The sequence below is a fragment of the Alexandromys fortis genome, unplaced genomic scaffold (assembly GCF_014885135.2).
Source record: "Alexandromys fortis isolate MF-2015 unplaced genomic scaffold, M_Fortis_MF-2015_v1.1 scaffold_28, whole genome shotgun sequence".
In the NCBI taxonomy this organism is placed as follows: domain Eukaryota; kingdom Metazoa; phylum Chordata; class Mammalia; order Rodentia; family Cricetidae; genus Alexandromys; species Alexandromys fortis.
This window is the reverse complement of record NW_026067901.1, coordinates 12050552-12078005: the sequence shown is the minus strand read 5'-3', so window position 1 is coordinate 12078005 and position 27454 is coordinate 12050552. Positions and strand designations below refer to the sequence as shown.

The following is a 27454-nucleotide window of genomic DNA, read 5'->3' as shown; positions in this document are numbered from 1 at the left end:
ATGCCCAGAAACACTTGAGTTTCCTTCTATGCGACTGTAGTCCTTTGGATGCCTGCAGGGTGGCCTTTTTTTTTTTTTTTTTTTTTTTTGAATTAACAAGATCTTTGTAGATTTCTAAGCAAGAACCACTATTCTACCCATCCTCGCCCTCCCCTGGAACCCATCATTGTTGACTGCTGGGTTCTGGGCAGCTCTGGCAGGCATCCGACATGGTGCCTCCAAGCATGGCGCTGGCTTGGCCCCTGAACTGCCGCACCGAGAGTCCCCTCCCTTCTCCTCCCTTTCTTTATTCCCTTGACTTTTCAGATCCACTCCCTCAACCACATTCTTGGTTCAGACCCCAAGTGGAAGCATGACAGGGACCACCTAGTGTCCCACCTACCAAGCCCCTAGGTCTCTCCTTTTGTGCCCTTCCCTGGCACCGCCAGGCACCTGCCATAGCTCCCTCCCCATTTACTGATAATACCACATCTGAAGGAGGATGCGTCTAGACCATCCCACGTTTAACTTCTGAAACTGACTCAGGGCTCTGTTCCCCTAGGGAAGCAGAGCAGTTGAGAGGAGTAGAAATGGGTGTCACGGGTCTCCAGAGAAGGTTAACTGCCTGGCAGAGAACAGGCTGCAGGCTGAGGGCCCTCGGCCGCCATGGACCACTGTATCACCTGTGTGCTGGAAGCATTTGTTCCAGACTCATGAAAACAAAGCTGGGACTTCCCTAAGCTGTGGCCAAGAGCTCAGAGGAAGCCACAGAGGACACTGGGAAAGAGTCACAATCATGTTTCCTTCATTGTCTGTTTAAGTTCACAGAGACTAGAGGCATTATACTGCCCAGAAGGCCAGTGTGCAAAATGTGTCCTCCGAGAAGCCAAGTGGAGGCCCTATAACCAGAGCCCCACCAGATACCTGAACAGCAGAGGGTTCTAGCTGCTACCAGGGCCTCTCATAGGCTGCTGGGACATGTCCCTAGTGTCCTTCCACACTTCACTTAAAACCATACATGGGGCCCAGTGGTGGCGCACACCTTTAATTCCAGCACTGGGAAGGTAGCGGCAGGTAGATCTCTGTGAGTCTGAGGCCAGCCTGGTCTACAGAGTGAGTTCCAAGACCAGCAGGACTGTTATACAGAGAAACACTGCCTTAAAAATACAAACAAGCAAGCAAACAATAAACAAAATATCAGACAATTGACCGCCTTCCATCCTATTGCATATCTGCTGCCCCAGCTCTAATCAAGCAACAGCACCCCGCTATGGGGGAAGACCCAGGTAGACAAAGACACACCACTGTCCCGGCCCTGGTCAAGTTCCAGATGGAGACCCAAGCTGGCCAGAGGGGTAGGGGTGCAGACCTGCAGTGGAGGCCCCAGTGAACCTGTGTGTCGTGTGTCTATGGCACCTGTAAGGTGGCTCTTATCACGTTCTTCTGTGGATGAAAATGGAACGGATATTTCAATAAAGCACACAGCCAGGTGGAGCTAGACCAAGCCAGCCTCACTCTGCCCAGGACCCACAAGTTACAACACCGGTGGTCTGGTGGTACCAATCACTCCAGGCTATTCCCAGCCCCAAGCCAAACCACTGGTCATCTTTACTAGACCTCCAGTGGTCTTGGGGTACCCTGGAGGTGCCAGGGGCTACACCGGGCATGAGACTGGGCTCTGTTTCAGAATGTCAGTTCAGTGCTGCGATAATCATCTCAGTGTGGGGGTGGGGAGGAGGTGGGCCTTTTGGGACATACGGAGGTATTCTGAGTTATCATGGCTAAATAGCAGGGGCTATTTGGCATCTCCTACACATAGGCCAAGGTAGGGACAACGGTCAGCGTTCCACATTGCCCATGACACTTGCCCCAGAGAACAAGCTGGCATCAATAGTGTTGAAGGAGACACCTGCCACAGGACCAGACAGAGGAGTGAGAGAGGGGAAGGAAGCAGTTCTGAGGGCCCACAGGGAACTGAACTACCCTCAGGGATCCGGGAAGAGAGGCCTGACAAGGGAAGATGCTGCATGGCACGTCCCATAAGGCAGAGCTTGGTTCAATGACCTACAGTCAGTAGGTCATTTACTGAACACATCATGACTTATCTGGTAAGGGACCAAGGACACTCCTTCCTCCGGCCCGATACCCACTCGGGTACACGGGTTCAGAGTGCTCATACCCCCCAAGGCAAAACCACCTTCCCATCCAGCAGTCAGTGCGCTGATGACCACGGCACATGCGAAGAAGAGGGCCGAGTGGGAGGGCATATCCCTTCCCATGGCAGGTGGGGACAGAAGATAACAGGCACAGAAGGCTGGCTCTGTCCTCTGCGCCCAGTGGGTGAGGGCCGGCAGCTAGCACCCTAGAGTCACTACAAACTAATATTAAAGACTTCCAGAATGAGGTCATGATTTAAGACCAGGGCTCCAAGCTCAAACATCCCTAAGCACCCACCAGACTCACTTCTGAAAGGTAGAAGGAACACCCTCCTTTCCTGGGCCGCCCCTTGGAGGTAATTAAAGCAAGCTTGATATACAAATGGCCCTTCAGGGCCCCACTGTTCTTGGACAAGAGACCAGCTCTTCAATGTGAGGGCCCACCCTCCCGGGCCCTCCCTTTCTCCCCACAAGGTGCCTCCCATGGGCTCAGAGAGGCCTGTCACCATGGCAACCCCTGTTGCTGCCAGGGCCTGGAAAAGGCTGAGTTCCAAGCAACGGAGGAGTTACCAACATTATACGCGCCCTAGTGACCACCCACCCCAGAAGCAGAAGCCAGGAAGGCCCCCTTCATCATATAAGGCACGCAGTCTATGAAGACGGGGCAGTTGATGCTTAGGACAGATCGACCGCCACAAGAGCCGTTTCTGGACCTGGAGTCTGGTCGGGGAACTTCTTGCTTTCCTCGTTCCGGCACTGGTGGAGTTTTCCTAACCTGAGCGTGCTTATCTTTATGAACAGAGCAGACTAAAACTATCTGTATTCCAAAGAAGAACTTGCAGGGTTGTAATAAATCCCGAAAGATATGACAAACAGGGCGTGCTGGGCCTCTCCACCCTGTGCCTGCCCTACTGCACCCCAAGACAAGTTTCCACGTGGGAGTGTACAGTGTAGTAGGATAGAGCAACAAGGGGCAGGAAAAGCCCAGCTGGAGGCTCCTGAAGATCACAAGACAAAGCAGTGGCCAATGAACCTGCAGGCCCTGGAGTCCACTTAGCATAGTGGCACAGACCATCTTGCCAGCTTCCCTGCAGCCCAGGACACACACCCCACTCACCCTGAAGGTTCTTAAGAGCCAGCTGGCCCCATCCAGGCAATCCCTAGCAGCATGATACAAGCAAATCTATCCTCTAGGCTGACAACACTATTGCTAGCTTTCTTGCACCTTAAACTTGAGCTCCACAGCATGGAAAACCATGGGAAGCTGGCTCATCAGAAGCCCAGGGTCCCTTCGAGGTTAAAGAGCCTACACAGGGCCCCTTAGAAGGCCTCAGGTATGATGACCTTAAGAGGAGAGGGGCTGGGAGCAGGTGGGAAGGGTCAAAGGCAGCAGGGGGACCTCCTAGGTATGGCGGCTCTGGGATGAGGCATCATGACCAATACAGGTGCCTGATGGAGGAAGGTCATTGGTTAAATAGAGAAACTGCTTTGGCCCTGATAGGACAGAAAATTAGGTAGGTGGGGTAAACAGAACAGAATGCTGGGAAGAAGGGAAGTGAGCTCAGACGCCATGCCGCTGCTCTCCAGGGCAGATGCGATGAAGCTCCGACCCAGGATGGACGTAGGCTAGAATCTTCCTGGTAAGCGCACCTCGTGGTGCTACACACATTAATAGAAATGGGCCAAGCAGTGTTTATATAAATACAGTTATTTCGGGGCATAAGCTAGCCAGGCGGCCGGGAGCCATGCTGCAAGAAGGCAGCCAGCAGCTCCTTCTACAGGTGCCATCCTTAAGAGCTACTCTCGGACAGTTACTGGTCTCTCTACTTACTGGTCAGCCCAGCACGAACAGGGGTATCCTCTGCCATGGCCACAGAAATGTTCAGACAGCCTCTTCTGAGTTTTTCCTTGTGTTCTGCCAACTTGTGGAGGGATATCAATGCATCCAGGGCCTAGGGTCCTCAAAGCCACGAGACCCCAGTCCAGTCCCTCATATGGCTTCTGTGGGCATTGCACACACGTGCTACATATGCAAAAACGCAGTATTTATTTATTTTGTGATTTTTCAAGACAGGGTTTCTCTGTGTAATTCTGGTGCCTGTCCTGGAACTCGCTCTGTAGACCAGGCTGGCCTCAAACTCACAGAGATCCACCTCCCTCTGCCTCCCTAGTGCTGGGATTAAAGGCGTGCACCGCCACTGCCCCGCTAAAAAATAAACTTTTAAAGAACGGGGGGGGGGGGCTCTGTGGCCTCCTCAAGCTGCATCCAAACTGAGGTGTGTGCACCTCCACACTACGTCTCAGAATCACACCAAACTGAGGTGTGTGCACCTCCACAGCTATGTCTCCGAATCACAAACTGAGGTCTGCACACCTCCACAGCTACATCTCCGAATCACACCAAACTGAGGTGTACGCACCCCCACAGCTATGTCTCAGAATCACACGCCTCAGGTCAAAAAGCCTGAGAGTAATCTGGGACTCAGCACCGCCACAGGGACAGGGAATATAAGAGTGAGTCCCTTGACGGTAGTAACAGTTCTCTCTCTAGAGGGCAGATAGCCAACAGAAGCATCCGTGACTATACACGGGGACTTCAAACCTAGGTTAGCCAGGTGGTGGTGGCTACCTAGAGCCCTGAGTCTTACAGATCCTTGTCCACACCAAGGTGTCCAATGAACAGGGAGACAGAAATCATGTCCTGGGCAAAGCAGAATGAGCCAGCACCCCTCCAGCTGCAGCTGGAGAATGTGAACACTATCCCCTGCAGGGAATCTGAGAAGCAAGGTCAACTTGATACTGCCCGTGGGCGGTTGTAATTAGTATCATTCTCCACCCTGCTGAGGGGCCAGACCCATGGCATACGTGCCATGTGGGCATTCAAACCTCGCTCGCACAAAGAGCTTCCGGTTAAACCCTGGCTGCACCACGAGCCAGTAAGAAAACTCATTATTGCGCGCCTGGAATAACAGTGACTGTGTAGACTGTGAACTACGGCTTAGAACTTGTCATTTGCCATAGCTCCTTTCCTCATTTGTCCACGTCCCTTTCACAGTGCTCCAGGCTCCTGTGGGAAAATGTCTAGGCTGGAATCGCCCAGAACCTTGACCATGAGTCTCTCTTCACCCAATGGATCCGGTTCAGCTTAGTTTGGGGAGTGAATGTCTAAGGTGTCCACCCTCAGACCCAAGAGCTAGACAGATGGAGGTGTAGGCAGGCATCTGGTGGGAGCTCAGGATAAAGGCACAGAAAGCTCCCGAGGCCAGGGCTTCTCTGGGGAAGCCAAGGCTGTGCCTCTTTGGCTGCCAGTCAGTCTTCTCTGGGATGGTGGAGGTGGGGGGCAGAGTTATAAAAGTCACGGCCCAGTGATACCACACTATCTGTGTGTCATCACCCAGGGCCTGCTAGAAGATAGGAACAATGGCGTCCCAGCTCCTCCTCAGGTCAGAATGGCTCCATGGTCCATCCTCCCTGTGTCAAAGGTCAGTCAAGGCTCAAGAAGAGTCTCTGTTCCAGGCCCGCTGAATCCCAGGCCTCAGCTCACACTTCGGCCTTGGCATTGCAGCCAGAGGTATTTCTGAATGAACTTCCTGCCTCGCCCACCTCTCTGAGTCATCCCCACACGAGTTACAGCAAGACAACCCCAAGGCTCCACCTCACCCAGGGGCTGTTGCCTGTACCCAATCAATCCTGCCCTCAGATTTGGGAGTGGATGCTCCAGACCTGCTCTGAGCCTCCTGGCATCTCCTTCAAACCCCACATCTGTGCAGAGTGCTCCCTCTCTCCTCAGCCCCATTCTACCAGTTTCGGAAGTCCCTTCTAAACAGCATCCACTCAGGTGTAGCTCTGGCTGATGCTAGGTCAGATCCAAGGACGCGTTCCTGGTACACAAGATGGACAGAGAACCATTTTATTTGTCAGTCAGTCTCTGGCCAGAGAGTGGAACGCCAGGCCTCTGTCTACCCATTCTTGACCTTCACCTGACCCTCAGGAGGGGGGCTGGGCAGCTAGAACATGTGCTGCTGACCCCAGAGTTTATAAAAGCAAATGGCATATTGGCAGATATTCCCCAATCACATGGTCCTGGCTGGGCCATTAAGATAAGAAACAGGTTCGTCTCAAGCACAAACTCAATTACTCCGTTACATCTTTAGACAGAACACAAGAAAGTTAGGCAGTCCGTGATTCCCGGTAACAACAGATCTGGAAGGGCTGAGCCCTGGGCCCAGGATGGAAGCTGAGAAGTGCAGGCCAATGGGACAGGGCTCCATCTCCGTACGGCCCCTAAGGAGAGTGAGGACTTGGGGCACAGATGCTGGCCAGGCTTTTGTACATCCTACAGGTTCCTCCTCCATAAGGCAGGCATGACCTATGGAATCACTAAGCTCATAGCAGCCAGCACGGACCGGCCAGCACAGACCAGCCAGCCCTTGTGATAGGACTGACTTAAACATTCAGCCCACTCTAAAGGTCCCCAACATCAACTACCTCCCATGGCATAGTTAATGGGTTAAGAAAGCAGGACTGGAGGGCTGGGTATGTGACCTGGTTGGCAGATAGTTTGCTGAGCCTGCTCAGAGCCCTGGGTTCAATCCCCAGCACCACATAAACCAGGCATGATGGCACATGTCTGTAATCTGAGCACCACAGAAGTGGAGGCAGGAGAATCAGAAGTTCAAAGTCATCCTCAGTTACATAATGAATTTGACACCAGTCTGGGCTATATGAGATCCTGACCCAAAAAGAGGAGGGGCATATGGGAGGGAAGTGGGGCAGAAATGGAAGACAATCAATATGGCCCCCACCCAGGTCTACTCCTAGGAGGTTACCCGGAGGGGAAAGACAGAAACCCCAGATCGTCACAAAGGACATGGAGCCCAGCTAACAGTTAAAAACTGGCCCAGAGAGATGCCATTCCACCGTTTGAAAGGGAATGACAGAGCCTTAGTCACTGAAATCTCACGGTAGACTTGTAGTGAAAAGAGCCAGTCAGAGAACAGTTTACATAAGGTGCCTTTAAAAGAGAAAGCACACACACACACACCCATATGAATAAAAATCTGTTAAGACGCACTGTGTTCATCACTCCTAGGAGGTAAGAAGGATGGGAGGTTCTTCCCTCTGTTACTATGTTAGCTGCAGAAAAGTTAGCGTGTTATTACCTTTGCCAGCTGGGCCCGGGTGCTAGGCCTGCCTTGCGCTTCTCTGCAGAGCAGGGTTTGCAAGCTGAAGGCCCCATCTGTACGCTGCCACCCCTAGGAGGAGGGAAGCTATTCTTCTGCCGCTGTGGCTATAGTTCAGTGGCTGGAACAGATTCCTGGAAGTACAGAATCCACAGGCCTCCTGCAGGGCGGCTGCCCAGGAGTGAGGAGAGTCCTGAGGAAGCTCTGCAGGGCTTCCCTTTCGTGCCTCCAGTTCCAATCCCCTACACTGAGGCCCTCTCTTCTTGAAGGAAGTACCTGCAATGGCTTGAGTCACACTTCTTGACCGATTCATCTGGCTGATGAAATTAGTTTTTCAAGAATAGGAAAATGTGGGAGGCATTGCAGAATAGGGTTTCCCTCTGTCTAGAATTCAGCCAGAGACTCTCTGAAAGCACGCATCTACATGGTCTGGCCTGATCCCTGCGCCTCCTGAGTGCACAGACACAAGTGCCCAACTCTGGGGGGGGGGGGTGACTGCCAGGAGTCCCAGAAATGATGTTCTTAGATGGTTGGGTGGGACAGGATGGGTGGATGGGAGAGATGAGAAGTAGGACCATAAAACACACAGAGATATTATGTTGGTCCAGCATTCCCCTCTATAACAGCGTAAATCCCAGAGCCAAGGGAGGCCCAGACAACACAGATGCACCTGAGTTCAGGGATCTACAGCGGGAGAACGCAAAGCCCAGGTTGGGTCAGGTTTCCAAGCAGATATCCTATCAGAGCGGGGATGCACAACATGTGAACGTACTGAACGCCATCACACTGTCACCTTGTTGTGAGCTGAGCCACCATTAAAAACAGAGAAGAAGGGTCAGAGAGATGGTTCAGCAGTTAAGAGCACTTTCCCTTCCCGGCACCCACCTGGTGCTCATAACCACCTATAACTCAAGCTCCTGGAGATCTGACACTCTCTTCTGAACCTCCCATGGTACACAGACATACATATGTACCAAACATTCATACACAATAAATGAATACATCTTCTTTTTATTTTCATTTTAAATTAGAGGTAAATTGGATTGCCTCGGAATCAAGAGATTTAGGTTGCTGGAGAGACAACTCAGCAGTTATGAGTACTTGCTGTTCTTTCAGAGGACCCAGGTTCCATTCCCAGCAGCCACATCAGGTTGTTTACAACCTCCTATAACTCTAACTGTAGGGGATCTGACGCCCTCTTCTGGCCTCTGTAGGCACCTGCACACACATGGTATACATACAAACATAAGCATACACACATACACATAAATAAGAATAAGTAAGTCTTAGAGAAAGAGAGAGAGAAAAGAAAGCACAAGTTCAGACAACAAAAGCAGTCAGTCCTTTAGTAACTGCTGGTGCCAATATCTGTGTCCTCAGACTATGCTAACCCAAACAATACGCCACTGGGCAAAAACACATAGCGCAACACTTGCCTCCTGGGTACTCCAGGCATCAGTTCCTTTGCCCTCACCATGCCATCCACAGATCCCAGACTGACCTGGCAGCTGGCCAAGGCAGTTCCCACCCAGGGATATCCTTCCCAGCCTTGGTGTCTCAGTTCCCTGGCTGCAGAGGACAGAAAGGACTCTGCCTGATACAACCTGGCCATGGAAAAGTTTAGCCTGATTCTCACACTAGACTACGTGCTTGTGGCTCAAAAGAGACCAGGCTCATAAGCAAAAAAAAAAAAAAAAAAAAAACAGGAAGGGAAAAAGAATCTCCCAGACCAGACAAAACCGAGACTCCTGATGGTTATATATACCAACCCTAAAGCCACCAGCTTCCTGTCTAAGAGGCCACCTTAGCTTGTTGTGCCCCACAACTCCATCCAGCACTGGTCATTTTTCCTTTAGCACACAGTCATTTCCAAAAGGCAGAACTGGTCACTGCCTGCCATGGCCTGGCTCCTGGCCTCACCTTCCCAGGCACATGCGGTCACACTGGGGAGTGTATGCAGTGTGCCATACTCTCCTCCCTGGATTTCCTGCCCTGTACACATGCATGCCCCCCTGACCTCCGATGAGCACATGCCAGAGAGACAGGAAATTTCTCAGAACAATAAACCTTCATATTTTCCATTCTCTGTTCTCTGACGAGTGGAGGGGCTTTTGCTTACACATTAGAATTTTCCACGCTCAGGAGAGAGCTGCCTCCCGCCATTTTTACGTGGCTTCAGGACACAGAGGGAGGGCACACTTTTGTCTGTCCCAAGTGCTCCTGGCTACTGCCATGATCTCTACCATGTGACCAGCATCGTTCCCGCCCTAAAGGACACCCAGAGACACAATATTCCCTCAGAACACTGAGCACCGTCACTCCCTGGGTTATGTCCTGTCTATCAATGGGGACTCATGTTGTGTGACAGGGGAGGACAAGGGTGGAGGGCTCAAGCATTAAGCTTACAGGTCCCTCTCTGTCTGTCCCAAGAAACCCTCTTAGTCTTCATGTTCCAGGAACACGGAGCCAATCAGCTAAATATTTTAAATACTAATTAGAACGCATTCCCAGGGGTTTGGAGCACAGGACGTGGTCTCAAGGTGGGGAGAACTGGCCACAGCAAAGAGCTGCCCAGGGCGGTCTCTGGCTATCGGTACCCGTGAGAAAAATGTCTAATACAATTTCCATCCTTTCTTAAAACCAAGTTACGTTCTTGTTGAGCTGGTGTTCTCTACACACTCTGCACACTAATCCCTTACCACCTAACAGTTTGCAGGTGCTTCGCGGCAGTTTTTAAGATTTGTTTATATGATTTTTAATTATCTGTGTATCTGTGGGGGAGGGGTATGTATAGGTGTTCTTGGAGGTCCAAGGCATCAGATACCCTGGGAGCTGGAGTTCTCAGCACTGTGAACTAGCCAATGAGGAGGGCAGGAACTGAACCCGGCTCCTCTGGAAGAGCAGGAAGCACTCCTAACCACTGAGCATCTCTAGCCCATATTAACGGTTTTAAATGAAATATGGTCTCTGCACCTGCCAGTATACAGGACTAAAAAGACAGCCACCCGCACACTTCTGCTCTGCCAACTCTAACCCTAGAGAAAGGTAGGAAGGGAGAGGAGAAGCAGCATCCCCTAAGAGACCTAGAGGTATCTATCAGCAGGGGGCAGAGAGAAGGGCACCGCCCAGAGGCCTCTCCAGAAGGCCCACCTACATCTCCTCCCAGCAGGAGACGCTTTCTCAAGGAGCCTGCAGCTCTGGCTTCCGAGCCCACACTCAGGGCTTCACAGAGGTGTGGCGGCCAGAGTGTGCCTGGTGCAGCAGTCTCCCTCCGAGGAACTGTGGGCCACCACCAGATCACCACTCTTGGCCACTGCTCTACAAGAGCACTCTTATCTCCTAATGCTAACACCGCTCGTGGTTTATTTGAGCCAGCGGCTGTTAGCTTACCTTAAGCAAGCGTCATTTAGATTAGATACGAACCATATCCTGAAACTGTTTTTAAATCAAAAAACACGGAACTGGCAGAGGAAAGACTTCTAAAAAAAAAGGAAGATAAGCTGGGTATAATAGTTCCCACCTCTAATCCAGCATTTGTGCCGCTGAGGCAGAAGGATGGCTTGGAGTTTGAGGCCAGCATGTGTTGAGGAACTGCAGACCCTCAGACCCTGAATTTTCTGTGACCCCTTGCCTGCCGGAGTAAACAATTTGCTTTCCTGCGCTTGCAGCTGCTCTGGGCACGAGATCCTCATGAGTTCCTGATGGCAGGGGAGTGGTTTCTGATGGGCTTGCAGCTGAAAAATCCCGAGAGCTAGGGGTCATTAATCAAGGAAGAACCCTGTATAAGCTGTCCTGGAACACAATAAAGGGTGCATTCTTGTTCTCTCTCTCTCTCTCTCTCTCTCTCTCTCTCTCTCTCTCTCTCTCTCTCTCTCTCTCTGTGTGTGTGTGTGTGTGTGTGTGTGTGTGTGTGTGTGTGTGTGTGTGTGTGTGTTTCAATCTCCAGTCCCTTGCCCGACTTGCGAACTGTCACGTGGTAGACAGGCGGTACGGTACAGGCAGACTGTACAAGCATGGACTATATAGTCACTTCTGGACCAGCCTGGACAAAGCAAGGAAAGGAGGGAGGGAAGGAGGAAGGGAGGGAGAGAGAGGGAGGCTTAGGGGAAGGAAAGAAAGGTAAATAAGTAGAGGGAGGAGGAAGATGAGAAGAGGGGGCAGATCAGTAGGTAAAGGCACTTGCCACCAAATCTGATGATCTAATCTGAGTCTAATTCCAGGAACCCACATGGTAGGAGAGAACTGACTCCCACAGGTTACCCTCTGACTGACCTGCACATGCCACGGCACGCACATGTACCCCCCCAAATAAATAAATAAGCAAATATAAAAAGGAGGGGCTCACAATCGGGAGGCGGGACAGCCTTAGAGGTAAGTGGTACAGCTAAGCCTGAGCTGCTTCTTCAAACCTCAAAAGGAACTTTCCAGGCCTAAATGCCGCCCTACACCAAGAAACTTGCACCCCATACCTGGTGCCTTCACCCAGACGTCCCCAGCTTCCTATGACTGTCCCTCACACAAGAGCCCACAGAGAAAAAGCTCCCTAAGACTCCCTTCTCTAGTGTTAGCCCCTCAGCTCTGTCATATCATGGGGCTACATCCATGCATGCTACCCAGCTCTGTGGCCTCGCCCGTTGGGATCCTTCCAAGACCACCCCCTCTACGAAAGACAGGCAGTGACCACATGACCATGAAGAAGCCTTAGGGATGGGGGGAGAATACAAAGGGTATGGAAAGTTCCCATAAGTGTGGGTGGGGGGAGAACCTGGCACTGTGCCCAGGACAAGACCAAGCCAAAGGGGTGCAGAGTGGAGAAGGCAGAGGCAGCTACTAGGCTCAGTCAGTCAGTACCTGGAGCCATACCTGAGAGCAGAAGGAGATGTTATAGTCCAGTATTGATAGACTGGCATCCACCACACACTAAGGGACAAAAAAAATGACATACAGTGAAACAGACGACACACGCACACGTGCACACATACTACATGTCAGCTCAGTGAAGGGAGAGCTGGCAAGCAGTGTGAGGCCAAGGACTGAGACACAGGGTCTTACTCGTGCATTTTGACCGCTGATGGCAAACAGCTACACAAAGCCATCCCAAGGCTGCCCTCAGCTGGGCTACACTCTTCAATTCAAATTAACACAGGTGCATAAAGGTCCCAGAACCAACCCTTCTGCAAAACTGTGCCGACCAAGCAGACTTCGCTAGCCCTGTGGCCACTACCTCTGCTTAAGGGACATTCTGGCTGCCCGAGGTCTCTGCTGGCTGATGTCCTGACATACTGGAAGCAGAGAGAACAGACAGGCGGAAAGACGGGAGAGCGGAGCAGCAAGGGAGAGCTGTCCCCACAGACTGCTCACCAGCTTATCAGAGGAAGAGGCACCTTAGCCCCTCCCACCCAGTCTAGTCAGTATGGTACCCACAGTCCCTGATGCCATCACATCTTAGGCAGCGCCTCTAGCAGCCCTCATTATCCCTCTGCAGATGGTGCCTGTTGGTCCTGATCTACGGAGGAAACTGAGGTACAGAGATCTAGCCACCTTAGGAAGATACACCCTGATCTCCACGTGCTACATGACCCAGGGGCAAAGCAGACTCAAAGGCCCAAAGGGCTGGCAGTCCCACACCAATCTCTGAGCCACCTCCTAAACTCTACCCACCTCCCCATGGCTAGTGGCTCCTGTTCCCAGGTCTGGTGGAGATGACAGATGCTACCTGTCCCTCTCCATCATCAGCACCACCCCTTCCCCCGCATTGGCTCCAGAATCCAGGCTGGAGGTAAAATGATCTGGTGGACACTGGAGATCAAAAGGGTGGGGTATACGAAAGGCAGCATTCCCACCACAGGGAGCTGTCCTCGTCTGGACCTCTGCAAAGACAAATCCCCAAACCAGGCATAGCTTCCTTTGTTTGGTGGGGACTGGCAACATCCAAATACCCCAAGAGAGCACCCCCATGGCTGACAGGAAGCCAGGAAAGCCCAATGCAGGGACAGAGAAAAGGCTGGTATGGCCTGGGAGAGCCATGCTTCCATCTCTTCTCTGACATTTGCTATCTGTATAACAAGCTGGGGACGCAAGGCCATAGCCATATCCGGAAAATAGGGAGCTGCCATGCTGATGGAAAAGCCACAGGCATCCATGGGTCTCCTGCTCATCTAGAGTTCACTTTCATGAGCAGCACCCCGGGAAAATGCAGGCACAATGCCCCCAAAGACAACAGACCTATTCCAACAGCTCTGGGTATGACATGTCCCCTACTGTACATATCTGACACGTGATGTCAACTGGCCAGTCCAAGGAGTTCACTCAGCATGATTCCTTTCCCTAATACAGGGAACCTGAGGTACTGGGGACCATTCAAGCCCCCAAATGATCCTATCTCTCAGACACCCTCTGTGTTCTGCAGGATGCCCCCCACGTTGCCACTGGAAGGAATTAAAATTGTGTTGGAATGGCTGAAGTGGACCCTATCTAAAGTGGACCCTGGTGGTGGTGGTGGTGGTGGTGGTGTGTGTGTGTGTATGTTCAAGGACCTGGTTTTCAAGAGATCAGACCCTACGGCAGCTACAGTGACAAGGGGCTGGTTTGAGCTTTGGCACCTTTGGAATGTCACATCCCAAAAGGTAAATGGATCAAGGTGTCCCCAGGTTATTACATGAGATATATGTGTGAGATTTCAACCACAGTTTCCCGAGGGTTGGGAGAGGGGGATACCTAGCCCTGTCCTTCTTGGCCAAGTCCCCCTGGGCACAAAGATAAACTGAAGATGTCTTTGGGGTGCCCTTGCCTTCAGTCGCCCATGTGGAGGCTGCAGATCTCTGAACTGGCATGCTAGCTCATTCCAGAAAGCCACAGAGGTTAGCTTAGCAGTTGGTCTCTTAGATCCCTGCAGTGAAGGACCCAGCCCTCCATGTTTCATCGGGTGGCCTCTTCTTACCTTTCAAGCACAGGTCGCCATGTTGGGAGACAGCTGGAAGCCAAGGCCTTTTTACTGCACCCCTCCCCACACTACACCAAGAATTTAATTCTGAACATTAATGTAAACTTGTGTTCAAGTTACAGGATGAAAAAAAAAAGAAACCAAACTTAGTAAACTATTTCCCCCAAGGCTATGAGCTGAAAGAGTCATGCCAAACTTATGAGTATTTTCCACATGCTCTGCCTCACATGATAAGATCTACCTGTTGGAGTCCCAGTGCTGGCAGGGGCAGAGGCCCATGGCACAGGGCCACACACCACGCCCCAAGCACATGCATTGCTGCCAGGGGCTCCCATCTTCCACCCATCCACTTCCCCAGCAGGATTCTGATAGAACTGCATCAGCCCAAAGCCAAGTGGTCTTTGCAATGGTGACAGCAGGTCATGGATGAGTTGTGGTGTCACCAGGAGCATGACCCACTTGGAAGACATATCATCAGTATCTTCCTTCTCCAAGTGCTGGGCAAGGGCTGTAAGGTTACTCCACTGAGTTCCATCTGCCTGCCACTACACCTGGTGCTCAGGTAAGGGTCCAGATGTACTCAGGTACCCTGTAGCTGGTGGGTGGGCCACATCCCAGGCCCCTCCTCCTCATGCAATGACCCAAAGAGACACAACTCTACTGTCCAGCAGTGACAGGCACCCCAACTCCCAACACCCCTGAAAGGTGCTGCCAGGACCCCCAACAGGTAAACATTTGCATGGCTGCTTGTGCATGCTGTCATCCTTTCTTGACCTCACTTTGGCACTGTGTCTCCCCACCCCCACCCCAGTCAAGACTTAACCCTTTCTATACCTTACTCCCAGCAATGGCGTCACCTATTCATCAGCTCTTATGGGGGGACCACAACGACCCAGCACTGGGCTCACCTTCGTATTCCATAACCTCAGCTCCCTGATCCCATGCGCCATGGGTCACCCCTCCCTCCATTCTTCTCTGTGTGTCCCTTCCTGGTCCGACTCCGCTACCAATCTGCTCAGGCTGTGGTTCCCAGAGGGAGGCCTGGGCCCTATCCTGACTACACACATTTATCCCCTACTGCTGCCACAGGCTAAGCGCCCTGTGCGCCTTGCCCTGGCTTATTTCTGGGACGGGACGATGACAGAAGAACCTGCATCATGAAGCAGCAGCTTGAGAATTGAATATGCCCTGACAGGCCTGCGGAGAGTTCCCAACATAGAGCAGCCAACTGCCATTGTCGGCCTCATTGTCTGGCATCTGATGTCCTAGCCTGGCACATCCCTGCCCTGCCAATCACACTCCGCAGGCACACCCTCGGCCTCCTGAAACTCCTCTAGTCTCCTTCACACCTCCAGCCGCAGCAGGTGGGACATGACACAGCTGTAGCTCCAAATGCCCTTGACAAAACTGATGGGGCCTTGTGGTCTTGACCCTCCAGGTGTCCCTGCCAGGCACCTGCCGCCTAGTCCACACTGGACAGTTCCTCTCCTCCACTGTTCCTCGGGTCCTCCTTGAGCTTAGCTCTGTGCCTGTCTATCTCCATCCAACTCTAGAAGGTCTAAGACTACATAGACTCAACAAGATCTTATACATAGTAGGTATTCAGTAGTAAATACTAGCTGGGCGTGGTGTTGCACACCTTCAACCTCCGCACTTGGGAGGCAGAGGCAGGTGGATCTCTGTGAGTTCAAGGCCAGCCTGGTCTACAGAGTAAGTTCCAGGACAGTCCAGACTAAATAGAGAAACCTGCTCCCAAACAATCAAACAAAGAAAGAAATACTCCACGTTATCAGATATTCAAAAAGTTAGCTGGCTGCCTAAAGTGCCAGCTCTTCCTGGTGATTTGTGTCAGCAGGAGAGGCCAGCTCTGCTACAGGAATGGTTTAAGGGCGATAATATTACTCTGATTCTTTGCTAACTGTTGAGTTTTAGGGGAAACGCAGCACGGTGCGTCCAGACTATGCCTGGTACAGCCATCTGCTCACTTCCTTGTTTGTAATCTCCTACTGAAAAGTCACCGCGATATCTTGTGTTTAACTGGGCAAACACTCTCGAGAGCCGGTCAAGCCTGGGCACCATGCGCTCCCCACTAGGGCAAACAGAGAGGCTGACCGAGTTCTGAGGTTTTCTGACACGTCTGAATGACTCGTCAGCCATTCATTTTTTTACCCCACAAATGCTACGTTTGTGACACACGTTAATAGTAGTGGCAGGAACTGTGCCTTCCTGCCAATAGCCGCGCTCTCCAAGGCAAGCAGGAGTCCCTGAACCTACAGGCACCTACGCGTTCCAGGAGTATTAAAAGATGTCAGCATTGGGGTCTATGAAAAGGGCTCATCAGGTAAAGGTGTTTGCCACCAAGCCTGACAACCAGAGTTCAATTCCCGGGACTCACGTGGTGGAGGAAGAGAACCAGCTTCCTGGAGTTGTCCTCTGCTCTCCACCATGGCACACTACACCCATACACAGTCACACACCAACTAACTAACTAATGGAACGGGATGTCAGCATCACTAAAAGACCAATCAGGGGACAGTCCTCAGCACTCGAGCTTCTCGGCTAGTTGTCAGAGAAAGGCCAACATTGGTTTCCCCAGTGTCCATAAGAAAAAGTCCCCCATCACAGAATAGGAAATGGCATCCAAACACCCCACACAGAAAATAAACATCTAGAAAGACCAGCCTGCAAAAATTCCAGCTGTTTGAATTATCACATACATATTCCAACATTTTTTTAAAAACTGTTTTGTTGGGGGCTCAGTGGTTAAGAGCATTGCCTGCTCTTCCAAAGGTCCTGAGTTCAATTCCCGGCAACCACATGGTGGCTCACAACCATCTGTAATGAGGTCTGGTGCCCTCTTCTGGCCTGCAGACATACACACAAACACAATATTATACACATAATAAATTAAAAAAAAACTGTTTTGTTTTTGAGAAGTGCCACAGAACCATCAACAATCTTTTTTCCAGTCAAAAAAGATCATGCAGGACCCAGGGCCAGGCTGGGAACTACCTCTTCCTCTGCACATCCTGTCCTGCCCCCAGATGCTCCTCCTCAAGCCATGGGTCTCCCCTCTCCTGGCTGAGGGCTCACAGCCCTTCCAGGAAGGGCTCCCACAAGACCCGGCCACTGCCAGCTTCACACCTAGCTCTCCAGGGCAGTAAGAGCTTCAAAGGCTTTAGGGCATGGCTGTAAATCCTGTTGGAGCCAATTACTGGGCACTGAAAACAGTGCTGAGTGAGCCTGAATCAACAGCTTTCCCACACTGTTCCTTCATAAAATGTAAGAGTGGCCTCCGGGAACCAAGGCTTGGTTAGGTCTCTTCATAGGCCTGTTGTTGAGACCTGCAGGCCTTGCGGTCACAGTGAGTCTCTTCTTTGAAGGATGAAGCAAATGGTCTAAGAGCGACAGCAAGGCAGAATTCATTTCCCAGCAGAGCACCCAATGACAGCGGAAGAGTCGGCTTAGCAGCTCCGTCCTTAAACCCTTCCGCCGCAGAGAAAAGGGAGTGGGGAAGATGAAGTGGCCTCATGCTGATCCCGGAGGCCCTGCCCGGCTGGTTGGGGCTTCACACCTCTGAACCTCAGTATCCGTGTGTGTAAACCTCCAGTTGTCAGAGGTCTGAGACTTTAGAAGGCTGCTGGGAGCCAGAAGTAATCATCACACACGATGTGAAGGGGCACCCCGAGGCCCCAGGTTCACAGGAGAACGCAAGCTCAGGAAAGAATCAGTGATGATCACCACGCAGCAGGGCCCTGCTGAACCACCACTGGTTAGTAACCTATGAGAACATTCCCTAGTGGTCTCTATGCTTTCTCCCAAACAGATAGATGTGGTCAAAGCCATGTTGGGTCACCACACCGCTTCAAAACCAAGCCCCGATGTCCCAGATGGTGTGAAGAGACCACTGGAAGGGAGGCTAGTCACCCCCGCCCCCTGGAACGTAAGAATATCAGCCAACACTGAGATGAGACAAATAGAAAACTGACCTTCAGGGCTTCCCTGTTCCCATGGAGATACCACATCCCATAACTTACTGCCCACGTGAAATACAGACTCAGGTGTCCACACACCTGAACCATCCATCCTTCCTGGTATATTGGTCAGTTCCCTGAACCAGCTGATCAAATCCACACCTGTGAACCCCAAGCAACCTGGACCCCTCCCAGAGCCACTGGCGCCCTTAAATTGTCCCTTAGGCTCTGCTCAACCCTCTCTCCTCCCGGGTCTCTGAGCACCCCAGGCCCTGTTACACAGCAGGTTTGCTGCCAAGTCTGTGAGGGCTGAGCTGACTTTTCCTCTCCTCTGCTCATCCCCCACAGCCCCGAAGCAGCCTCACTGGTTCCCACACTAAGTTGAACAGCCTATGAGCAAACTCCCAAATTATAAGCCCAAGTCCAGGGGCAGGAGCCAAGATCAAACGGGGCTGTGCTTTTCAAAGAGTCACCCCAGAGGCAGCACACATGAGCCGATTGTTATTATCTAGAGGAGACAGAAAAGCTAGACCAAGGGAACACCAGCCATATTACAGGGTGACTCAGGGACCATCCAGCAATTTCCAACGGTCCCACCCGGGAACTAATTGGCACATGGAGCAGGGAGTGACCTTTGATCCTTCCAGACAGCCATGCATGCAGCAGGCTTACTAAGGAGCATCACTGGACAAGCCAGACAACTTGGATAACCCCGAGGCCAGGTTTTAACAGCACGGTTTGGGAGAAGCACAGAAAAGCCCTTGCACTTGAGCTTAAAACAGCCCAGGCCTGCTCCCCACAAAACTGCTGAGGGAAGCAATGAGGGGCCTCCCCCTCCATGGGCTTGGGTGGGGAGCACACCCCCAGCGTGCAACCAATCATAGCAGCAAATGCCAGGATGGTTGCCCAGGCCCTGCCCAAATGTGTCTAGGCATGCCCTGGCGGCCATTGGCGGGTCCCCGAGGCTCTCTAGGAGGCCCAAGGGAGCAGCAGCTCCTCCCCACGGGCCACTCACCTGACACAGACACCTCCATAAGCGCCTCCAGTGGCCGGTTGTTGTCCAGGTCCCTGCTGAGCTGCAGCTCTCCCGTGGTGGGATCCAGCAGCAGCAGGCTCAGCTCATTGCCCTGCAGGAAGGTGTAGTTGAGGCTGTCCGATAGGTCAGGGTCATGGGCTGGGATGCGGCCAATCACACCACTGGGGAAGCTGTTGGATTTATTGGTGACATAGTTGTTGAAAAGGATCTGGAAGTCAGGCAGCTCTGGGGGATTGTCATTCTGGTCCAGGAGACGGATGTGCACGGTAGCCCGGCTCACTAGAGGAGCAGAAGTGGCCTGCACCACCAGCATATAGTCCCTCCGGACCTCAAAATCCAGCTCGACCAGGGCACGGAGGTCACCGCTCAGTAGATCCAGCTGGAAGACCTCAGGCACGTTGCCCTCCACGATCTGATACATAATCTGGGCGTTTGGGCCCTCGTCTGGGTCACTGGCTCTTATTCTCGCCACCACTGAACCCACGGGGCTGTTCTCCTCCACAAGCAGCTCCAGCTCGTCCTTCTCAAACACTGGGGGGTTGTCGTTAATGTCCAAGACAGTCACCTGGACCTCCACGGACGCACTAAGGGGACTAGGGTTGCCCCGATCTACAGCTAGGGCGCGAAGGTTGTACACGGCCACGTTCTCTCTGTCCAGCCGGCGCTGGGTACGGATCACACCAGATGTGGGCTCAATGTAGAAGTCTCCATCGCCATCATCCCCACCCTGGAAAGTGTAAAGGAGGCGGCCATTAGGGCCTGAGTCCCTGTCGGTAGCAGAGACCTGGAGTACACTGGTAGATGGGGGCGCATCCTCGAAAACAGAACCCTGGTAAAAATCCCGCAGGAACCTGGGCACATTGTCATTTGCATCGAGGATAAGGATCTCCAGAGAGGTGGTGTCTGATTTCTGAGGAATGCCATTGTCCTGAGCCGTGATGGCCAGCGTGTAGGCAGCCTGATCCTCATAGTCAAGCTCTGTCATGGTATAGATGGTGCCGGTGTCCGGGTCAATGCGGAACTGTGGTACTGGGTCCTCTAACACATAAGTGATGCGGGCATTCTCACCTGTATCCTCATCTGTGGCACTGATGGTGGCAATGGAGGTGCCCACGGGCCGGTCTTCACTAACGCTGACCGTGTAGTGGGAGCTCTGGAAAACCGGCCTGTGGGTATTAGCATCAGTGACGTTGATGAAGACCTGTGCAGTGTGTGACCGCGTGCCATCCGACGCAGTCACAGCCAGCACATACTGCCGTTCCTGCTTGTAGTCCAGGGGCAGGGCCAAGGTGATGAGGCCACCACCGCTCTGGCTGCTGAGTGCAAAGCGGTTCCGGGTGTTGCCGCCTGTCAGCTGGTAGGTGATTACACTGTTGGCGTCACGGTCTCGGGCTCGAAGCGTCAGCACACTGCTCCCCACGGCTGCATCCTCGTTCAGTCGCAGCTCGTACACAGGCTGTGTGAACATCGGGTCATTATCGTTTACATCCAACACGGTGATAGACACGCTGGCAGAGGAGCTCATGGGTGGTGAGCCGTGGTCCACAGCCTCCACACCGAAACTATAGTGTTCTATAGCCTCACGGTCCAACTCTGCACAGACAGTAATCCAGCCAGAGCTGTTATGGATCTGGAAGGGGAAGTCTGGAGCAGAGGCAGGGTTCTCAGGGTCGACACTGCTGCCCCCCAAACTAGGCGAAACTGTGTCCACCAGGCGGTACTGCAGCCTGGCATTCTCCCCGGCATCTGCATCCACCGCTTGGATGTGCAGCACGGAGTGCCCCAGGGGCACATTCTCCAGCACAGCTGCCTGGAAAGGGCTGCTCACAAAGATGGGTGCGTTGTCGTTCACATCTAACACTTGCACTGAGACCAGCCCTGAGGAATTAATGAGAGGAGGCCGACCCCCATCCTGCGCCTTGATCCGCAGGGTATACTCCCGAATGGCCTCAAAGTCCAGGGGATTGATGACATCCAGGCTCCCACTAAGCGAATGCAGGTAGAACTGGCCCTTCAGGTTGCCACTGACGATGCTGTAGTGTATGGCTGCATTTTGCCCCTGGTCCCTGTCAGTGGCCTGAACCCGAAGCACAGCGGTGTTGACAGCTACATCTTCTGGGACTTGAACCACGTAGCGCTTCTCACTGAACTGGGGGTAGTTGTCATTCTCGTCTTCGACCACTATGTGGACGGTGGCTGAGGCACTGAGGGGGCCTGGATTTCGACCCTGGTCATTGGCCTCCACCAGCAGCTGGTACTCAGCGGCTTCCTCCCGGTCCACCACAGCCCGGGTGCGCACCACACCTGATCGTGCGTCTATCTCAAAGACACCACCTGCGCCCTCCAGCAGACGGTAGCGCATATTGGCATTGGAAGGCGCATCTCCGTCGGTGGCACGGATGGTCAGCACCTCATAGCCCACCTCGAGGTTCTCTCGAATTCGTTCTCGATACTCAGACTGCTCAAAAACTGGGCTGTGGTCATTAGTGTCACTGACAGTTACGGTGAGGTAGGTGGCAGCTGAGCGCCGCGGGGAGCCATGGTCCACAGCACTAACTTTGAGTACATGAGTGTCCTTGGTCTCGCGGTCCAGAGGGCGGGCCGTGGTCACTGCGCCCGTGGCCACGTCAATGAGGAAGTAACCATTGGAGCGCTCATCGAACAGCGCCTCCATCTGGTAACTAAGACGTCCGGCTTCCCCTTCGTCTGGGTCGTGCGCGCGCAGTTCTATGACCGCAGTGCCCGCGGGCTCGTTCTCAGGCACTGACACCTGGTAACTGGGCAGCGGAAACTGCGGGCTCGTACTGCTTCCCGCGCCCCGTCTAGACCGTCGCACTGCCTTCGGCCGGAGCTGGGACAGGCTAGGCAACGACGGCGACACCGAGGGCGACACTGAGGGAGTCCCGGGGGTTGCCTCTATTACCAGTTCTACCCAGACGGCGCCAGCCGCGCGTCCCAGGGCGCACACCAGGCGCAGGCCCGCTGAGCCTCCCGGCGGCAGACAGATAGTTGTGCGCCTGCAGCGGGTCCCGGCGAGCGGCGGGCAGCTGCAGGAGGGGAAGGTAGTGATGGCCTCGAGCACCGAAGACAGCGAGGCTGCGCCGCCACCTGGGAATGGGAAGCAGAGCGCATCACCGAGCCCAGGCATTGAGCGGAGAGATCGAGAGCGCAGCTCCGCACCGCGGACCGAGCGGCGCCGCAGCCGGACCCCACAGCGGGCACCATAGGTGCGCGCCCTCAGTACCAGGCTCGGGGCCGTTGGGGAGTCGTGGGTGACCAACCGGACCTGCAGCGGCAGCAGCCTCCCCGTCAAGCGCGCACAATCCCTGGTCCCTGCGCTTGGCCCACGCCGCCGCCCCGCCACCAATCCCTCGCGGCTCACGTCCAGCAGCTCCCGAGACGTGCGCGCGGTGTCCAACCTGTAGATCCAGCCCGGTCCGAGAGCGAAGGCGCGGGCCCCGCCGGGCACCCGCTGTTCCCAGGCGGCTGCTCCAAGCCCCAGAGCAGGCAGGGCGGCGGCGGCCAGCAATACCAGCGCGGGCAGCACGCGCTGCGGTGACGGCGCCATGGCCCGGAGCCGCAGCCCGAGCCGGGCGCCGGAGCACAATCCATGCACCCGGCGCACCTCCGCATCCACCCGGCACAGCCGGGGGGCGGCTCCCGCGCGCCCGGCGCCGGGCCCTCGGGGCGGCCGGCGCTCTGCCTCCCCGGGGGCCCTGGCACGGACACCGGGGGCCGCGCGCCCGGCCTCCCGCGCAGCTTCCACTTCGAGAGCACTTTGCGAAAGTTTGCCAAGTTGGTTTCAAGATGGCTCCTCCGCGCGTCCCGGGAGGGCGCCGCGCATCAACCTGCAGCAGTGCTGGCTCCAGGCGGCTCCAGGTGGCCCCAGCACCGACTCCGCTGGGCGGGCGTGGGAAGTTGGGCGGGCCCGGGGCGGGGCGGGGGTTGCGATCACCGCACGGCCTGCGGACCCAGGAGGTGGATTGCTGACTGGGCGGTGTGTTTCGCCTGCGCCCCCGCTGCCCGCGCTCTCCCCGCCCCCGGCCCCGCCCCGCCCCCTCCCAGTCTCTCATTGTTCAGCCCTGGGCCGGGTGGGGGGACTGGAGGGGGGGGGGAGAGGGAGCCAGCCGGGAGGTGCGCGCCCGGATGATCTCCATGGAGACGTAGGGGCGCGGCCCGGGCGAGGGCTGGGGTTCAGCCCCCTCCCCTGCGGCCTCCCCACCCTGCCTCCGCGGGAGGCGGGGCCCTGGGAGACGAGTGCTCCACTACTTACTGCCTTAGGGTCCCCGGCCGCGGCTGCCACTGAGGCACTGGCACAGTTCCTCCCGGGGCCGGGTGCGGTCCAAAGCCGCTCGCCGCACCTGGCAGGACTGATCTTCGTGTTAGCCGCCCCTGGCGTCATTAGGGATAGACCCCAGGGTTGCAGGACTCACAGAGGGGCCAGAGAACTTCGGTAGTCTCCGCAGTAGCAGGGGACTGGAAACTGTTAGACTCTAGACACGGGGTGGCTAAAATATTTGACTCCAGCGCAAACATTCCTTAGGTTTTGAAATCTAATGGGAAACTAACCGGATTCGGGTCCCATTTTATTTAAAGTTTAACTTTCAAATGGAAGGAAAAAGAACCTGGTTTGGAGGTGACAGTGGGGAGGGACCTTGTTCCCCAGCGCGTGCTGTGGGGCCTAAACATTGGTGGAGGGCGCCACCTGTCACCAAACCACTAGTTACCGCCCATCAAGGGGCAAGCAACCATTACAGGGGGCAAGGGCTTGGGAAGAAAAAGAGGAAGGGGCCTGAGAACCAGCAGAGCTGAAGTGGGGCGTGGCTTTAGCTATGCAAGAAAATGCCCGGTCTCCCAGACTCCGAAGGAGCACACCTTGAAGAAGGTGTCTCCTAACTGGGAAGGGAGAGGCGGAGCTTTGCAATGTTTACCCCACCCCTTTGAATGGGGTCCAAGCCCGCAGCCCCAGTCATGGACGCACTGGGGTAGGCGTCTAACCTTTGAAAGATTTCTCCTGAAAGAGTTGAAGGGCTCTGAAGGCTGCTTGGTCACCATCAGAGTTGGGGTTTCTGTGCAGTCAGAGCCCAGCAAGATGGCAACAGAGGACAGGGTGGTTTTAGAAAGGAGTCGAGGGATCTCCCCTCAGCATTTATAGCGCGTGTGTCATAGATGTGCCTCCGGTTTTCCCCAGTTACTGAAAATGGTTCTTTCTTCCCTCTGACAACAACTGAGGACATAATACTGACCTCAAAAAAATAGAGTTGTTTTGGACCCTTGCAAAGCTTGGGAGCCCTGATCTAGAGATGTGTGGGAAGAGAGTAGGGACAGGGATAGGACCACTCTACCCCACACTACTCTTGGATGGGCACTTGAGTTTCACTGGTAGGAAAATCAAGGTTTTGGAGCCTCAGGAAGAAGAGCTCCCTGAGGCAGGAGGGAGAAAGCTGGAGAACCTACCGAGACCCCCCCCAGAACTCCCCATTCTCCCACCCCCCACAATACATGTTGCAATAGGGCTTTAAATAGGGTGGGTTGGGTTTAAATAAACAGAATTCAAATACAGCGAGTAAGTTGGGTGTGGGTGCTTTTCCTGGAATCAGACACCTGCAAGCTGCAAGTGAACATTTCCTGGTCCCAGCGACCAGGCCAGACCACAAAGGCAAATCTGATGGACAGGCCATCAGCAGAGGCCCATAGGCAAGTTTTCTGTTCAGAGACAGGTCAGGAGCAAGCCCCCATTCCACCCGGTGGGGGCCGAAGGGGCCCCTTTCTGAACCTGCAGGTCCTGGCAGCGTTCGTTCCATGGCGCCACTAAGTGCACATGCCGCACACCCATCCCTTATGCACACTCAGGGCCACAGCCTTAGAGGAAAGGGATAAAAAGACAGGCTGTGGCTTGTGACAGAGTTGCAGGGTGGCCCAGTAACATCCAACAGACAGAAATGGGGTGTGGTTCAGTGGCGGAGGTAGAGTGTTTGCCTAGCAAGCTCCAGGCTCTGGCTTCTACTCCCAGCACTAATACAATAATAATAATAATAATAATAGTAATAAAATAATAATAATAATAATATGCAGACTTTTGTGACACCCAATGTCATCTATCAGGGCCTGGGTGTATAGTGCCACGCTAGAGCACACGCTTTGTCATGTGTCCATGGTCAAGGAGAGAGAGGAGCCATGGCTTTCAGTTTTCACCCATTTCCCACTGAGTCTGTGCTCAGATGTGATCCAGTCCACCAGGTACTCAATGAAAAGAAGGCTTGCACCTGGAGCTTTGTAGTCGGATGTGCAACAGGGTGGGAAGTGGCCTCATCCAGCACTGCCTGGAGGATGTCCCCTAGCCTGGATTTCTAGCAGGTCACCATCTTGCTCAAATGTCATTCATCTGCAAGGTAGTTTTAAGCAAGGAGCTCTCCCTTACATTACAATCCCTTGGTCTCCGAGGCCCAGGAACCCATTCACCCCTGACTCTCGGGGCCTCCTTGTATTGGGGGTCACATGAGGTTAAAGAGAAGCCTGGGAGTGGCCCATGTCATTCTTGAGCTGACCCCTGGCGATGACTACATGAAGCCATCTGTTCATGATGATAGATGTGTGTTGGATTGCTGCCACCGTCCTCAGGGGAACAGTGGGCCATGACTGATGTTTCTCTTTTGCAGGCATGCCAAGGTATTTCACAGGAACTCGGATGTTTTTAAAAATAGAAACAATAAAACAGTAAGCAGAAGCTATCAATTTCTAGATTGTTCAAAGTGCTTTCTGTGGGGGGCCTGAATTGAGACCCACATGAACGCTGGGACTCAGTTCTTCTTTACAGGGTGCCTTCCTGAGCCAGCTTTTGAACAGCAAGGAGCCCCCATGAAACCATCCTGTCCTCTGCTTTTGGAATTTAGAAAAAAAGGCTTCTGGAAAACAGAGCTGGTCCACTCATCCACCAGACACTGGCACTCTCGTGTTTGGTGGGGTTCGAGTCATGGAAAATCATGAAAGTTGAAACATGCAACAAAAACTGAGCCCTGAATTAATTAGGATGCTAACAGAGTCAGGAGAACGACGGGATTGCGATCCTAATCACCCATGTCTTCTGGTTTGGCTTCTCTGAGAGACCGGGAAAACTCATGACAAAAAAGAAACAATGTTTTTCTGCTAGCAACAAGGCACCAGGACCAGCCCGAACACTAGCACCACGATTTCTCCCTCAGCACAGATGTGGCTCCCCTGGGCCCCTGCATAGGGCAGATGGGACTGGATCCCTCGGGTGTCCCCTGAGAAGCCAGCCTTGATCCACCTGTATAACTTTTAGGGAAGCCCAGGCTCCAAAAAAAGACCTGAAAGGATCCAGGGTCTCAAAGCTGGGCAGAAATGCAGTCTCCCCACTGTAAATGGGGCGATTACAGGGCCAGAACCTCCTTGTCCAGAACCTCCTTGTCCCCTGGGTGGGAAGGAAAGAATGTGTTCCTTACCGCTATGGCATCCACCTTCCCTTGCTTGCATTCGCCTCCTTAGGTCCCCAGTTCTCATGGGTAGTGTATACCCTGCATAGGACCGATCTCCAGACTGCACTGACCCCTAGTGGCGGAGCGATGTCTCTACACCTCAGAATATTCCAAGGCGTAATCTCCAATTCCTTACAAGCGCCCGCCTACCTGGGTACATGGAGACGGCAAGGACAATAGCCTCTGGGCTCCAGGTTGCTGCACTGAGAACCACACTCTGGATGAAGTGTGCACTCCAAGGGGTGCAGACCTGCACCTGAAGCATCCCCTGGACAGGCAATCTCTGCTCCGGGGATTCCTGAGCCCCTCAAGGCCTGCTGCCCAAGGATGTCCAGCTCAACTGTGGACGGTGGCAAATTGAGGTTCCGAGTCGACTGCAATGGGTGTGAGCTGGTCGCTAGCGGGGAGGGGGGGGGGCGGCGAATGTGCCAGAGAACCTGGAAGGGTCAGCAGCTGCAGCAGAGAGAAACCACAAAGAGAGTCACCTGGGCTGGACTGGAAACCACAGGACAACCAGAGCATCATCCACCCTGCTTATGTCACGGGACCGAATGTCCCTGTGTTTCTGTCATTAGTGTTACAGCTGATATTATTTCCTGCCCCCCCCCATCAAATACACACTCAGGAGGTTGACATGGAGAGACGACACCGTCTTGCTTGACAGCGTCCCTTCCCGGTTGGGTGAAG

At 53.7% G+C, this 27454-nt stretch overlaps 1 protein-coding gene across 4 annotated transcripts in view; it reads right to left on the bottom strand.

The window, feature by feature from the left end:
• The window catches only part of Celsr1 (cadherin EGF LAG seven-pass G-type receptor 1), a 133354-nt gene extending 110220 nt beyond the window's left edge, over positions 1–23134 (bottom strand). For 2 of the 4 annotated variants that reach the window (XM_050128809.1, XM_050128817.1), the window contains exon 1: positions 19251–23130. In XM_050128809.1, the coding sequence (XP_049984766.1) occupies positions 19251–22839 (3589 nt within the window). In that variant the 5' untranslated portion in view covers positions 22840–23130. Of the gene's footprint in view, positions 1–19250 lie in introns of all 4 variants that reach the window. The other 2 variants (XM_050128833.1, XM_050128826.1) reach the window with 2 other exon arrangements.
• Between the last annotated feature and the right edge of the window lie 4320 nt (positions 23135–27454).